Source organism: Panthera uncia, chromosome E1 (genome assembly GCF_023721935.1).
Source record: "Panthera uncia isolate 11264 chromosome E1, Puncia_PCG_1.0, whole genome shotgun sequence".
In the NCBI taxonomy this organism is placed as follows: domain Eukaryota; kingdom Metazoa; phylum Chordata; class Mammalia; order Carnivora; family Felidae; genus Panthera; species Panthera uncia.
In genome coordinates, this window is record NC_064814.1 from 25344313 (window position 1) to 25358953 (window position 14641).

At 44.8% G+C, this 14641-nt stretch overlaps 1 protein-coding gene across 2 annotated transcripts; it reads right to left on the reverse strand.

The window, feature by feature from the left end:
• TOB1 (transducer of ERBB2, 1) lies at positions 1–4784 on the reverse strand. Of its 2 annotated transcripts, none has more exons than XM_049637737.1 (2): positions 4636–4784; positions 1–1280 (listed from the first exon to the last, which is right to left on the reverse strand). In XM_049637737.1, the coding sequence occupies exon 2, from the start codon at positions 1129–1131 to the stop codon at positions 94–96; it is 1038 nt and encodes a 345-aa protein (XP_049493694.1). In that variant the 5' UTR covers positions 1132–1280; positions 4636–4784; the 3' UTR covers positions 1–93. The 2 variants fall into 2 exon arrangements, with proteins under 2 accessions (XP_049493694.1, XP_049493693.1); XM_049637736.1 differs by lacking the exon at positions 4636–4784 and adding an exon at positions 3202–3503.
• Between the last annotated feature and the right edge of the window lie 9857 nt (positions 4785–14641).

Genomic DNA, 14641 nt, shown 5'->3' on the forward strand with positions numbered 1-14641 from the left:
AATAATAAAAAAAAAAAAATCTCAAGGAGGTAAAAAAAAAAAAATCCCCCTTGGGCCCGTGCATTTCAACTCGTAAGATACATTTTTCTTTTTCTAGTTAGCCATGACAGGCTGGAATTGCTGGTTAGAATACTGCATGTTATTTAGGCTAAAATTCAAGCCGTCGACAAAAGACTTCTCGTTGAGGCCTCCGTAGGCCGCAAACACATCAAAGGCATTACTGTACTGGAGAGGACTGAGGTTAAGGGGGCTGTCACCTGGGAACATTCCATTGGTACTACTACCTTGACCCTGCATGTTAGGAAAAATAAATTCCTTGGCATTAGGAGAGAGAGCAGAGGCTTTCTGCTGTTGCTGCTGCTGCGGCGGCGGCGGGGGCGGCGGTGGCTGGGATGGCTGCTGTTGTTGCTGCGGCTGCTGTTGGCTACCCAGGCCAAGCCCGTACAGAGAGTGCATTGAAGAAGAGACGGCTTTCTGCTTCAAGAGGTCGTTCACATTCAAGCCGAGGTTGATAGGAGAAGTACGTGCAACCTTGTTGCTGCGGCCGCTATTCTTCATTTTGGTAGAGCCGAACTTGGTGGCAGCAAAAGTGGCAGTGGTGAAGGTTAAAGGCTGAGTGGACCGGGGCATGAAGGTAGGGCTTACAGCAGCAGAGTGACCAAAGGGAGGCGACGGAGAGCTGGACACTGATGAGGCTGGGTCACTGATGGGCATAAAAACCTGGGCCTCTGGGTTAAAGCTGTTTTTGATCTCCTTATCCAACTCACATCCATTTTCATTATTATCATCCACATAAAGCACCTTCACTGGTCCCTTTTCACCAATTTGGTAGGAAACCTCAAACGGGTCGATCCAAACACTAAGATCCTGTGGCAGATTGCCACGAACATCATCAATGTCCAAACCACTCTCTTTGGATGCTTGTTCAATCACTGGGTCCACTTTCTCCCCTATGTGTATACATCTAAACCCTGATCCTTTGTATGGCTTTTCAGGATACCAGTGCCCTTCGTATTTCTTCTTAAGAAGTCTTTCAAGCTCTTCGCCAAAAATGTTGACACGTCTCCTGGGAAGCTTATTGTACAAATACGAGATAATAAAATTTAGTGCTACTTGGATTTCAAGCTGCATAGCTGCTATGCCACAAAGTGAGCTCTGTGTTTCAACTCCCCCCTACACACACACACACACACAAGTGTTCAGTTTGTGGCAGAGAAACAAATTCTCATTCAGAGTGCTGGTATTCTGTAGGTTATCCTTCACCTTGAGTGGTCTTGCTCCTTAAAGAAAAACAAAACAAAAACAAAAACAAACATGTCCAAATAAGATAAATCTCAGTCCCACAACCTCTTCTACCCCCAGAGTAACGTTACTTTAGGAAAAGTTTAATAGGCTGGCAAGTCAGAAAAATATAAATAGCACAAAATAAAGGAACGTACAATAGAAAATTGTTTATTGAAGTTCAAAATCTCATGGGAAAACTTAGGATTTACACTTCAAACAAAATTTTCAACCCTATTACTTTTTTTTTTCTTTTCCTGAATACAGTTCTAAAAAAACAGTATCTCTCTAGCGCATGTAGCGTATTTCTTCCCTCAATTCTCACAAGATTATTTATTGGAAACTCTACTCCAGACACCCGTCCACCCACCTCCACACACATATATACCAGTTTTAGAAAGTGATCATATTCCTATTCACCAATTTAGAAGTGAACTTTGTATTTCAATTCATTCTGGATTTATGCTGCTTCAATCTGCTGTATCGTTAAACATTTAGACATTTGAGGAGTTAGGGAAATTATTTTGATTTCCAAAGTACATGATGCTAAAATTAAAAATACTAAATACTAAATGAATTGCCGACCTTGTGAACGATAATTATGAAACAAATTATCCCATATAGCTGCCCTCTTGAACACTAAGGGCATACACTGTAATAATCGAGGTTCTCTGTGCCTTTTCTTTTCAATGTATATTTTTCTAAGTCTGAAAATTTCTCTTTAGCAGCAAGTGCAACAAAAGCAATAATTAATTTCAACACTCTATTGATTATTCTCTTTAAAGGGGAGGGCTTCTGAGTTTTATTCTGATTTTCAAAACCACCTCCCTCCTTCACGATAAGAGAACAGCCGGGGAGGCTGGTACGATAAGGTCGACCTTTAAACGTTTGCTGGATCAGCACTGGGTGGGGAGAAGAAAAGATCAAGGGTAAACAGAAGATATTTGCAAAAGGAATCTATTCGTACACTGAGGCTGATTTAAAAGGACATTTAAAACTCAAGTTGGTATTAATCCATCTGTTCCATGTTCCATATTCGTGATGACGAAGGGAAAGGATCCCCGGCGGCCCACAAACTACACTCTGCAAGCCCAGAGCCGGAGTGCCGGCGAAGGCAGCTGATTAAGCCAAATTGCTTGAAGGTGCAGCCGAGCGAAATTCAGGCTCCGCGGAAGGTAGTTTTAAAGCAACGCCTTAAGACAGGAGTGTGAAGAATTACATAAACAGCCAGTTGGGTCTCATTAGATTTCAGCTCACAGCCCTCGGAGCCCAAGCGCTGGAGCAGCAGCAAGCAGCAGCAGCAAGAGGAGGAGGAGGAGGAGGAGTAGTAGGAGGAGGAGGAGGAGGAGTAGGAGGAGGAAGAGGAGGAGGAGGAAGAGAGGAGGAGGAGGAGAGTACAAGTCTCCTCCGAAAAGGAGGAGGAGGAAGGCCACGAGAAATGGCAAAGCAACCACTCGGAGCCGGGCACCCGGCAGGTCGGGGCGCCGGCCGCTCCGGGTCAGCCGCTCCCCTCCCCCCGCCGTAACCTGACCCGCCGCTCCCGCCCCCCGCCCCCCGCCCGAGGCTCCTGGGACCCGGCCAGAGCCCGGGAGCACCGGCTCCCCCGCACCATTTTCAGTCCCGGCGGCCACCGGCCCCGCGGACCCCAGCGTCCCCCTCGAGCTCGCCGCTCCTCCGGGCGCCCCAACCCCCGATTCCCGTCAGCTCGGCCCGGGCAGCCCTTCCCTGCTCACCCTCCCGGCCCGAGCCGAGACCGACGCGCCGGCCGGCCCCGCCTCCGGGCCCCGGGCGCGCTGGGGCCCCTCGGAGCCGCTCCCCTCCGCGCCCGGGCCGCGACGCCGCCGTCCCCGAGGGCCCCGGTCTCGACGCCGCTGCAGCCCCTCCGCCTCCGGACCCCGCCCGCCGCCCTTCGATACTTACTGGCTGCTTCCACCACAGACCCGGCCGCTGGGCGGGGGAGAAGGGGCGGCAGGGCGGGGGCTCGGGAGGGTCGGCAGCGGCCAGCTGGCTGAATGCAAGACGGCGCCGCCGGGCGGAGGACGGGGGCCTCGGCGCGGGCCTCAGGAACTCGACCCTTGTGGCTCGGGGTGGCGGCGACGGGTCAGGCGAGCGCGCTCGCTTTTCCACACAGCCCGGTGCCCGGCCCAGCGTCCCCGTAGTGCGCCCACTCCGCGCCGGGCCAGAGCTTCGCTCCTTCTGCCGCGGCGCGCGCCCCGCCTCTCGTTTTATAGTCTCCTCCCTGCCCCCATCCCCTCCCGTAGGGGTGCGCGCGCGCCCGCCTCGCGTCACACAGCTCCGGGCCGCGTAACCATTCCCCGCCCTGCGGCCCCGCACCCCAGACCCTCAGCAGCGGCTCCGCCCCTGCCCTGCCCCCCCGATGCCATTGGTCAAGTCTCGCCTGCCCATGTCCTGACGGGCGGCGGAGGGCTGAGTGGATAAGGCCACACCCCTCGGGCTCCACGATGGCCAATGAACCGACGTTCTGAAGCCACTGTGGGTGGGATTAAGAGAAAGCTGGGAACGGGATTGGGGGGCAGACGTGCCAGTGAGGGCGACGGTAGTGGGTGGGGCGGCTGACGCTAAATCTGGGCGGAGAGCACCGGAGAGAAGAGGGGGGAGGGGAGCGAGGCAGGTGGCGGGGCGGCGGGGAAGAACGGGAGGAGAGCCTCGAGAAGGAGGGGACAGTTTACAAAAATGCACTACCCGAGTGGGACTGTGGCCCAGGAAAATCCCACTCGTGAACGAGCTACCAAATCGGCCTCCAGTGCACCCAGGAGAGCCTAGAGAAAGGGCGAACTGTGACAGGGACTCGTGCACCCGATTAATTGAATATTAATCACCTCAGGGGCCTAGGCCAACTGCCACCCAGAGAGTGGCAACAGCAGAACCCAAAGCTGCCGTGCCAGGCTGGGGGTGGGGAAGAGAGACCACCTGGCCACACCTCCCGCCCAGGTGACAGTTTAACTGCCTCTGCATCCCACTTCAGACCTCCCCATGCGATCTGGCAGCAACTCGGACGTGGGGTGGCTTGAGACTGTAAGAAGAATCACATTTTATTCCAAAGGTCCCAACCCAGGCCTCCGTGCCAAACTGCGTACGTATCCAAGTATATATATGCATGCGTGTATTCAAATGTATTTGAACATAAATACACACAATAAACACGGTGCCTTCCTGTAATGCACGTTTAAGATAATCTTCGGTTGAAATGTGAGCGGGTAAACAGGGAGCGGGGAAAGAGAGGGACTCCAGGGAGGCGGGTAAGCGCCCTTTTCACAACCTGCAGCAGAGAAATACACGAAGTTACAGTGGGAGTGGAACCGAGCGTCCCTCTCGGCTAAAAATATTACTCACAGGTAGCAACGACGCCTGATTGGCCGCCCTTCTCCCTTAGCAACTAGGCGATTGGCTGTCTGGTATCCAGGAGACAGACGTCAAGCTCGCACTGGGAAAAGAGGAGAGAAAGTCTAGGCGGAGGGATGGTAGGGAGGGGGAGAAAGAGGAGCAATGAATGAAACGCCCGGCGCTTGGCCTTCTCTCCCCGCTTTCCTCTGAGCTCAAGAAGTGCTTCCTGGAAAAACACCAGCTGGGGCTCCGCCTTCGTCTTAAAACTGTGGGGCCTGAACTCTCAACCTGCTATAAGGAACTTAAAGCGCAACTCCCCGAGGAGTGGGGTGTCCGCGGAACCGGCTGTGTAGACCGGTTGTGCTGTGCCCGCACACATCCGCTTTAGGTGTTAGGCCTAGAGACTTTACGCTTTAGGCCTGTAGCCTTTTTCTCCACTATGACTCCCGTGCCCTCGTGCCTCCATCCCTGGTCCCCTTTAGAAGGAACCGAACTGGTAGAGGATATTTCGGAAATTTCTAAAGTCGCCATTGTGGGGAGTGGGAGTGGGAGGAAGATTGGTTTGTAGAATGGTTTGAGGGAGGGAGTGGTCAGGTGGCCGATTTAATGTTTATTGTACAGATTCCTAAAACTCCTGCAGTCTGTTTTAAGAACATAGAAATTTTACTCAATGCCTGATTTTTTAGTCTTTGGATTTTTTTGTAACAAGGAAAAGTGGGATTTGATTGTGAAAGTATGGAAGCATTTTATTTTATTTTATTTCTTGGAAGCATTAAAAAATTTTTTTAATGTTTATTTTTGAGAGAGACAGACAGACAGAGTGTGAGTGGAGGAGGTGCAGAGAGAGAGAGAGGGAGACACAGAACTCCAACCAGGCTCCAGGCTCTGAGCTGACTGTCAGCACAAAGCCCGACATGGGGCTTGAACTCACGGAGTGTGAGATCATGACCTGATCACAGAGTGTGAGATCATGACCTGAGCCGAAGTCAGCCGCCCAACCCACTGAGCCACCCCGGAAGCATTTTAAATTAAAACTCCCCTTTCTCTGCATCAAGATATTCTTTCAGTGTTTTCTACTTTTTGCTCAGTTGTAACGTTTTGTTTTCTATAATGAGCATTCCTTCCATTTGTTATAAAAAATGAGTTATTTTTAATTTTATGATTAGCTGAGCACAGAAATTACAGGTAACAAGATGGGAAATTTGGGGAATGGTTTATCAAGTGAAGCACTTCATTTTTCATGTGCTCCAGAGCATAATTTCGCTTACCATTAGGCAAATGATATTACTGTACCAAACATCCAGAATTGCAGGACCATGTGTGAGGTCATGTGTCCTGATTTGTAATTTGGAAAATATATCACTATAATTAGAGGAGCATATTAGGCTTGGCTGAGATTAAAATGTCTAACCAAAGATAGATGAATTGTAATTTTGTCTACCTTATCTATACTTTTCAAGAATTCGCAAAAGGAAGGTACACATTCTCTTTTCTGAATGTCCCCAATCTATAATCCCAGGCTTAAAACTCTAGAGCAGTCGTCTGATAGGTTCTGATTAATTATCAATAGCGGTAAATAGAGTTTTTTAATAAAAAATTTAAATGTCAACACTGTATGAGTTATTGCAGCTCAGCCCAAGGGTATGAGGACTTTTCAGAGCAGGTATAAACACACACACACATGTGGAGGCCCCATGATATACTGGGCAAAGTCCTGAAGGGCAGGTATCTGAATTTTACCCATTTCTATCAACCTTCATATCTCTCATCTATAAAAAGTGTTGGATGACATAATCTCTAACATTTCTTTCAATTAAAATATTCCACATTTAAAACTCAATGCCTTTAAAGTAAATAACATAGTTATTTTCAAAACATAGATCGCTCGGGGCGCCTGGGTGGCTCAGTCGGTTGAGTGTCCGACTTCAGCTCAGGTCACGATCTCACGGTCCTGAGTTAGAGCCCCGCGTCGGGCTCTGGGCTGATGGCCCAGAGCCTGGAGCCTGCTTCCGATTCTGTGTCTCCCTCTCTCTCTGCTCCTCCCCCGTTCATGCTCTGTCTCTCTCTGTCTCAAAAATAAATAAATGTTAAAAAAAATTTTTTTTAAATAAAAAATAAAAATATAGATTGCAAATACAGGGAAACCAGATTCATACTCCTCCAAGTCACGAGGTATAAAATTCCCCTTACGCAAGTTTACACTTTAAAGGACCCCCCTCATATGGCTTATTACTAGTTAACATTTACTTTGGAATTGTTCAGGGGAGTGGACTGCTAAATGACTATTTTGATTTATGGAGGGAAAAAAAATAAGCGTTCGATAGGAGGCTTCAGGTGATATCGCAACAATAGGTATTCCTCTCTCAGGGCGAGTAATAGTCACTGAAAATCACAGTCTTTGCCTTTCCCCACCTTGCATTCCACAAGATTCCTAGAGCAGTGCCTTACATTGAAGGTAAACGAGTATGTTCCAATCATTGCGAAATACAGTTCTTGAAAGTGCGCTGAATTATTATCTTCTTCACACACACAAACACACACACACTCCCGCCTTGATTTCTGACAGATGTGTCCTAAACCTTGTAATTCTCATTCTGTTTCTTTGCAAACTGAGGATTACAGGAGAGTCACCATCTCCTGATGTGTACTTATCAAGGCTTATTTTACTTCTAGAGAATCAAACTTTTATCTTTATTTGAAAGTTAGCATACAAGCATGATATCTTTCTCATCATTGTCATGCGTTTCTTGCAGACTGTCATGCACACTTTAATATTATTGAGAAGGACCAATTATTAAATAATCATTGAGTTATTAAAAACCAAGTAAACCAATTCTCTCCTAAACATTTTTCTTTCCTTTTCTTTTCTTATTTACTTTGAGAGAGAAAGAGAGCAAGAGCAGGGGAAAGAGAGAGAATCTGACACAGGGCTCAAACTCACAAACTGTGAGATCATGACCCGAGCCGAAACCAAGAGTCTGACGCCCAACCGAATGAGCCACCCAGGTGTCCCTTTCCTAAACATTTTTCAAAGGAAGTCACACACTTATGACTGAGGAAACCTCAGTGTGGTTTCCTGTGGCTTCTCATATGGGTTAGTGGAGGAGGGCCATACGTTGTCTAAAAGAGATGGGAACACGGACATTGTAATTGAAAGATAACTAGATAACACTGAACAAACTCATTTATCCTTGGAACAGGCAATCCCACTGAAGCAACTGGGTCCAACAGGAGAAGGTGCCCTTATAACTTGCTTACTCCCTGTTATCTTGGTGAACAACAATCCAGACCAAATCTTTGAATTTCTCTCCATTAGCCAAGGATGAGGATTTTGATCTCAGGCACAGATTACATTTGCAGATTCTGGGAATGATACAGTGTTTATAACATTCTACCTGCAAAGAACACTTATTCAAAGCCTCTGTGAGCTAATAGTGTTAGAATACTTTAAACGTATGAATTCTAGACTTCACCTGTTGTAGCCTGTCTGCTAAGAAAAATGGAAAATGCTCTGTTAAAATGATATGTCAATTTCAAGCATAGATTGCATCCGTTATTACGCAGCTCTCCTTACTCAAACAGAATTACATAACAAAATTCTAGTTTAGAAAAGATACACATGGTCCAACAATATATATTGTATTTGAGAGAGAGAGAACACACACACACACACACACACACACACACACACAGCTGTAAGAGCTAACTACATGTTTTCCCAGGCTTCTTTGCAGTGGAATTAGCATTGTGACACTGTTCTGACAAAGCAGTGTAAACAGAAGTCAGTGGGGAGGGTTTCTGAGAAAGCTTTGCTCTTCTTATCAAAGGAACTTATTCCAGTTACTAATGCTACATAACCATCCAGAACTTAGTAGCATAAAACACCCATTTTACTATGTTCTGGGATCCTGTAGGTCAGGCGTTCAGACAGGGTAGAGGGGACCAGATGGCCTTTCTAGGCTCCACAACATCTGGAACTTCAGCTAGGAAGATTTGAACATACAAGAATCATCCGGAGCAGATGTGTCTAATAGAACTTTTCTCCAATGATGGAAACGGCCTATCTCTGTGCTGTCTGATATGACAGCCACTAGCCGCAGGTGGCTACTGAGCACTTGAAATGTGGCCAGAGTGACTGAGGAACTAAAGCTTTCATTTAGTTTTAATTAAATGTATGTTTAAATTAGCACAGGTGGCCAGCGGCTCCTGAGTAGAACAGTATGAATCTGTCTGGAGGCATCTTCACTTATCTGTCTAGTACCTGGTCTGGGACGACCCAAAGGCTGGGCTCAGTTGGCACCGTATTGCAGCGTCTACACGTGGCCTCTGAACCTTCCCTGTGGCTTGGACTTCTCCCAGCATGGCAGCTGGTTCTCAGAGGAAGCACCTCAAGAGAGAGTTTCTGAAGAGCGAACCTTCTAAGAGAGCCAAAATGGAAGTCGCGTGGCCTTTTACGACCCAGCCTTGGAATTCACAAAGCCCCACTTCTGCCATACTCCATTGGTCGAAGTAATCGGAAGCCTGTCTAGATTCAAGAGGAAAGTCCAGAGCTCCCCCCCACCGCCACTCCCACCACCTCCAAAGGGAGGAATATCAATGAATTTGTAATTCAGTAATTTATTCCTGAAGTATAGCTGACTTACAATGTTAGATTAGTTTCAGGTGTACAGCATAGTGATTTGACAGTTACATACATTACTCAATGTTCATCATAAGTGTAGTCACCATCTGTCTCTACATTTAAGAGTCTGCTTAGTTTGTTTATTCATTTGTTTTTTAGATTCCATATATACGTGAAATCATATGGCACGTGTCTTTCTCTGATTTATTTCACTTAGCATAACACCCTCTAGGTCCATCCATGTTGCCACAAATGGCAAGATTTCAGTCATTTTTGTGGCTGAGTTATATCCTCTGTGTGTGTGTGCCTGTATGTGTGTGTGTGTGTGTGTATGTGTGTGTGTATACCACATCTTCTTTTTCATTCATCTATCAATGCACACATTTTACATATAAATCTTTAACTACATCTCTGATTATTTCTTTGGGATTGTTCCCTAAGTGTATTTATCAGATATCAAAGAGAAGGGATAGTTTTTAAACTTTTTTTTTTTGAGAGAGAGAGAGAGAGTAAGTAGGGAGAGGGGCAGAGGGGGAGGGAGAGACCATCCTAAGCAGGCTCCATACCCAGTGCAAAGACTGACATGGGGCTCAATCTCAAGACTGTGAGATCATGACCTGAGCCAAAACCAAGAGTTGGACGCTTAACCAAATGAGCACCCCAGAAGGGATATTTTTAAGGCTCTTAATACATAATGACAACCCATTTTCCAGAAAGACTGTACTATTTTACACTCCCAGTGTATAATTATGTCTATCTCACTACATCCTAGCTAGCATTGACCACTAGGATATTTGTTCTATTCTTGGCTATTTGATAAATAAAATGGTATCTGTTTGTTGTTTTGATTCACACTTCTTTGATCATGTGTAAGATGAATATGTTTTCACATATTTGTCAGTTCTTCGCACTACTCTTTCAATGAATTTTCTAGCCACGCTTTTTCTCCACATTTCTATGAGAGGTCTTTGAATTTTTCCTCTTTAATGCATGTGAGCACCTTGCATATTGTGTGACAAATAGTTTGCTGAACATGATTCTGATCTTAAATTTCATTTTAGAACTTCCCCAAATGTTCTAGATGGTTTTTACTCATTTTATTTTTATTTTTTTAAGTTTTTATTTTAATCACTCAGCGCTCATGACACTGAGTATACTCCTTAATTCCCATCACCTATTTCAGTCATTCCCCACCCACCCCAGCTCCTCTATGGTAACCCTAAGTTTGTTCTCTGTAGTTAAGAGTCTATTTCTTGGTTTGCCTCTTCCTCTTTTTTTCCCTTTGCTCATTTATTTTTTTCTTAAATTCCACATATGAGTGAAATCATATCATCTTTGTCTTTCTCTGATTGATTTATTTCCCTTAGCATTATACTCTCTAGCTCCATCCATGTCATTGCAAATGGCAAGATTTCATTCTTTTTTATGCCTGAAGAATATTCCATTGTCAATATATACCACATCTTCTTTATTCATTCACCAGTCAATGGATACTTGGGCTGCTTCCATATCTTGGCTATTATAAATAATGTTAATATAAAAATCAGGGTGCATGTATCCCTTCGAATTAGTGTTTTTGTATTCCTTGAGTAAATACCCAGTAGTGCAGTTAGTGGATCATAGGGTAGTTCTATTTTTAGTTTTCTGAGGAACCTCCATACTGTGTCTCCAGAGTGGTTGCACCAGTTTGGATTCCCACCAACAGGGCAAGAAAGTTCCTTTTTCTCCACATCCTCACCAACACCTGTTGTTCCTCGTGTTGCTGATTTTAGCGATCTGACAGGTATGAGGTGATACCTCATTGTAGTTTTGATTTGCATTTCCCTGATGATGAGTGATGTTGAGCATCTTTTCATGTGTCTGTTGGCCATCTGGATGTCTTCTTCGGAGAAATGTCTGTTCATGTCTTCTGCCCATTTAAAAAAAATTTTTTTAAATGTTTATTTATTTTTGAAACAGGGAGACAGAGCGCGAGTGGGGAAGGGGCAGAGAGAGAGGGAGACACAGAATTTGAAACAGGCTCCAGGCTCTGAGCTGTCAGCACAGAGCCCGATGCAAGGCTTAAACCCACAAACCAAGAGATCATGACCTGAGCCGAAGTTGGAGACTTAGCTGACTGAGCCATCCAGGTGTCCCTCTTCTGCCCATTTTTTAATTGGTTTATTTGTTTTTTGGGTGTTGAGTTTCAAAAGTTCTTTTATGTATTTTGGATACTAACCCTTTATTAGATATGTCATTTGCATCTGTCTACTCCCATTGCTTAGGTTGCCTTTTAGTTTTGTTGAATGTTTCCTTCGTTGTGCAAAAGCTTTTTATTTTGATGTAGTCCTAATAGTCTATTTTTGTTTCTGTTCCCCTTGCCTCAGAGGACCTATCTAGAAAAAAGTTGCTACAGCCAATGTCAAAGAAATTACTGCCTGTGCTCTCTTTTATGGTTTCAGGTCTCACACTTAGGGCTTTAATCCATTTTGAATTTATTTTTGTATATAGTGTATGAAAATGGTCCAGTTTCATTCTTTTGCATGTTGCTGCCCAGTTTTCCCAACACCATTTGTTGAAGGGACTTTTTCCTATGAGATATTTTTTCTTCCTTTGTTGAAGATTAATTGACTGTATAGTTGTGGGTTTATTTCTGGGTTTTCTATTCTGTTTCATTGATCTATGTGCCAGTACCATACTGTTTTGATCACTACAGCTTTATAATATAACTTGAAGTCCAGAATTGTGATGCCTCAAGCTTTGCTTTTCTCTTTTAAGATTGCTTTGGCTATTCAGGGCCTTTTGTGGCTCCATACAAATTTTAGGATTGTTTGTTCTACTTCTGTGAAAAATGCTATAGGTATTTTTATAGGGATTGGATTAAGTGTGTAGATTGCTTTGGGTAGTATAGACATGTTTACAATATTTGTTCTACCAATCCACGAGCATGGAATATCTTTCCATTTCTTTGGGTCATCTTCAATTTTTTTCATCAGTGTTCTATAATTTTCAGAGTATGGGTCTTTTACCTCTTTATAGAACCTTGATTTCCTTCTTTTTTTTTTTTTAAGTGTATTTCTTTAAGAGAGAGGAGGGGGAGGGACAGAAAGAGAGGGAGAAAGAGGGAATCCCAAGCAAGATCCACACTGTCAGGGTAGAGCCTGATGCGGGGCTTGAACCTGTCAACCCCAATATCATGACCTGAGCAGAAATCAAGAGTTGGATGCTTAACCGACTGAGTCACCCAGGCACCCCTAGAACCTTGATTTCTTATCTATTTTAGACTTTGTAGCATTTGGCCTTATTGAAAGGTTATTAATGCTTTAAAAAAAAAAAAGGCAAGGGGCATCTGGGTGGCTCAGTTGGTTGGTTAAGCATCCAACTTCAGCTCAGGTCATAATCCCGTGGTTCATGAGTTGGAGCCCCGCATCGGGCTCTGTGCTGATGGCTCAGAGCCTGGAGCCTGCTTCAAACTCTGTCTCCCTCTCTCTCTCTGTCCCTCCCCTGCTTATCCTCTGTCTCCATTTCAAAAACAACAAATAAACATTAAAAAAAAAAAAAAGGCACCTGGGTGGGGCAGTTGGTTGAGGGATGGACTCTTGATTTCAGCTCAGGTCATGATCCCAGGGTCATGGGATCCAGCCCGTCAATGGGCTCAGTGCTGAGCATGGAGCTTGCTTGAGATCCTCTCTCTCTCTTTCTCTCTCACTCTCTCTCTCTCTCTCTTTCTCTTTCTTTTTCTCTCTCCCTCCCTCTTCCCCTTTCCCCTACCCCTCAAATTAAATTAAATTAAAAATAAAAAAGGCAAAACAAACAAATCTAGTGATGTTTACTCAATTTCATTTCTCCTCCATCCTTCTGCCACGTGTCACACTGTTTACTGGTAACTACTTGAAACATTCCCTTTTGACTTTGCATGTTCTTGCTCTGGCATAGGATGTACCCAGCATAGCTCCCACTTCTTCGCTATCTCACCTATAGTTGAGCAGAGTAGAAACATTAGGAACTTGAGAGAATTTGTGTTTACGTCCTGCTCTGCCAGGTGTTAGCTGGGTATGGCTGCACTGGGTCTCAGCCTTCTTGTAATGAATAGAAGCACTAACTCCCTCTGAGCTGTGTGAGATCTAATGAGGTCATGCCTGGGACAATGGTTGGCGAGCTGGGACACCTGGGTGTCTCAGTTGGTTAAGCATCCAATTCTTGGTTTCAGCTCAACTCATGATCTCAAGGTCATGAGATGGGAGTTCCTTGCTAGTCATGGAGCCTGCTTAGGATTCTCTCTCTCTTTCTCCCTCTGCCCCTCCCCCTGCTCACATGCTCTCTCTCTCTCAAAATAAAATAAAATATAAAATAAAATAAAGAAGAAGAAAATGCTTGGTGAACTGTAAAACCCTAAGTAGATATTAACATTGTTTTCCTTCCTCCTCCCTCCCTTCCTCCTCATCCTGTTCCCCCTCCCCTCCCGACCTCCCCCCTCCTCATCTCCTCCTCCTCCCCCTCCTTTGCTTCTTTTGTCCAATGGAAATTTGATTCAGTTCAAGGAAGAAATATGTGAAAGTGCTTGTAAACTATAAACAGGTATTAGTGACACTCTCTTCTCTCATATACAGTGTCACCAACTCTGTCATTTCCGTCTTCAAAACATCTCTCAGAACCTTATGCTTTGGTGTTTTAGATTGTTATTTAATTCTTAGGTTATCTTGCTTTCCATGTGTTTATGTCCTGTCTCCTATGTTGGATTGATTCCAAGCTTTTTTATGTCTTTGCACATGAACTCTGTAGGACCCTGCAGTCGATCAATATTGACTGACTGATGGCTTTGCTCTGTAGTTGCCTAATCCAGTGAAAGAACACAGACTATGTGAGAAAGGGGAAAGGTACTGAGACTCTAGAGAAGAGGCTGGATAGGCAGAAGCCAGATACTGAGGGCCCTGAGTTAGGAAATTGGGAATTTTGCCTTTAACAGACAAGAAGACATCAAATGATTTTTCAGTAGGGAAATGACATTGTTGGAATTCTGTTTAGAGCATATTTTATTTAGCTCTGAACCCCAGAGCCTAGTACAGTGCTTGGTACACAGGAATTGCCTTATCGGTCTATGTTTAATTGCTTTTATCATTCAATAGAGTATTCTTCACTTGTTCTATTATTTTGAAGACGAAATACTTTGTCTTTTAGCAAGGAAATAGACCCTGTCTGTAGACCAGTATTTCTACCCACCTTGGTACAAAAGAAAAGGGAACAATTCTCTGGCAGGGTATAAGCCCAAAGCTTTTGGTTTCTGGAAAACCTAAAAATTTTCTGTGGAAAATTCTGCTGGGACCCTAGGAAGATTAGTTCCCTCTATCTCTACTTTTTATGTCCGTGCTGGGTATTTTAGACACTATCCATTCCTGTTTCCTCCAGCAACAGTCC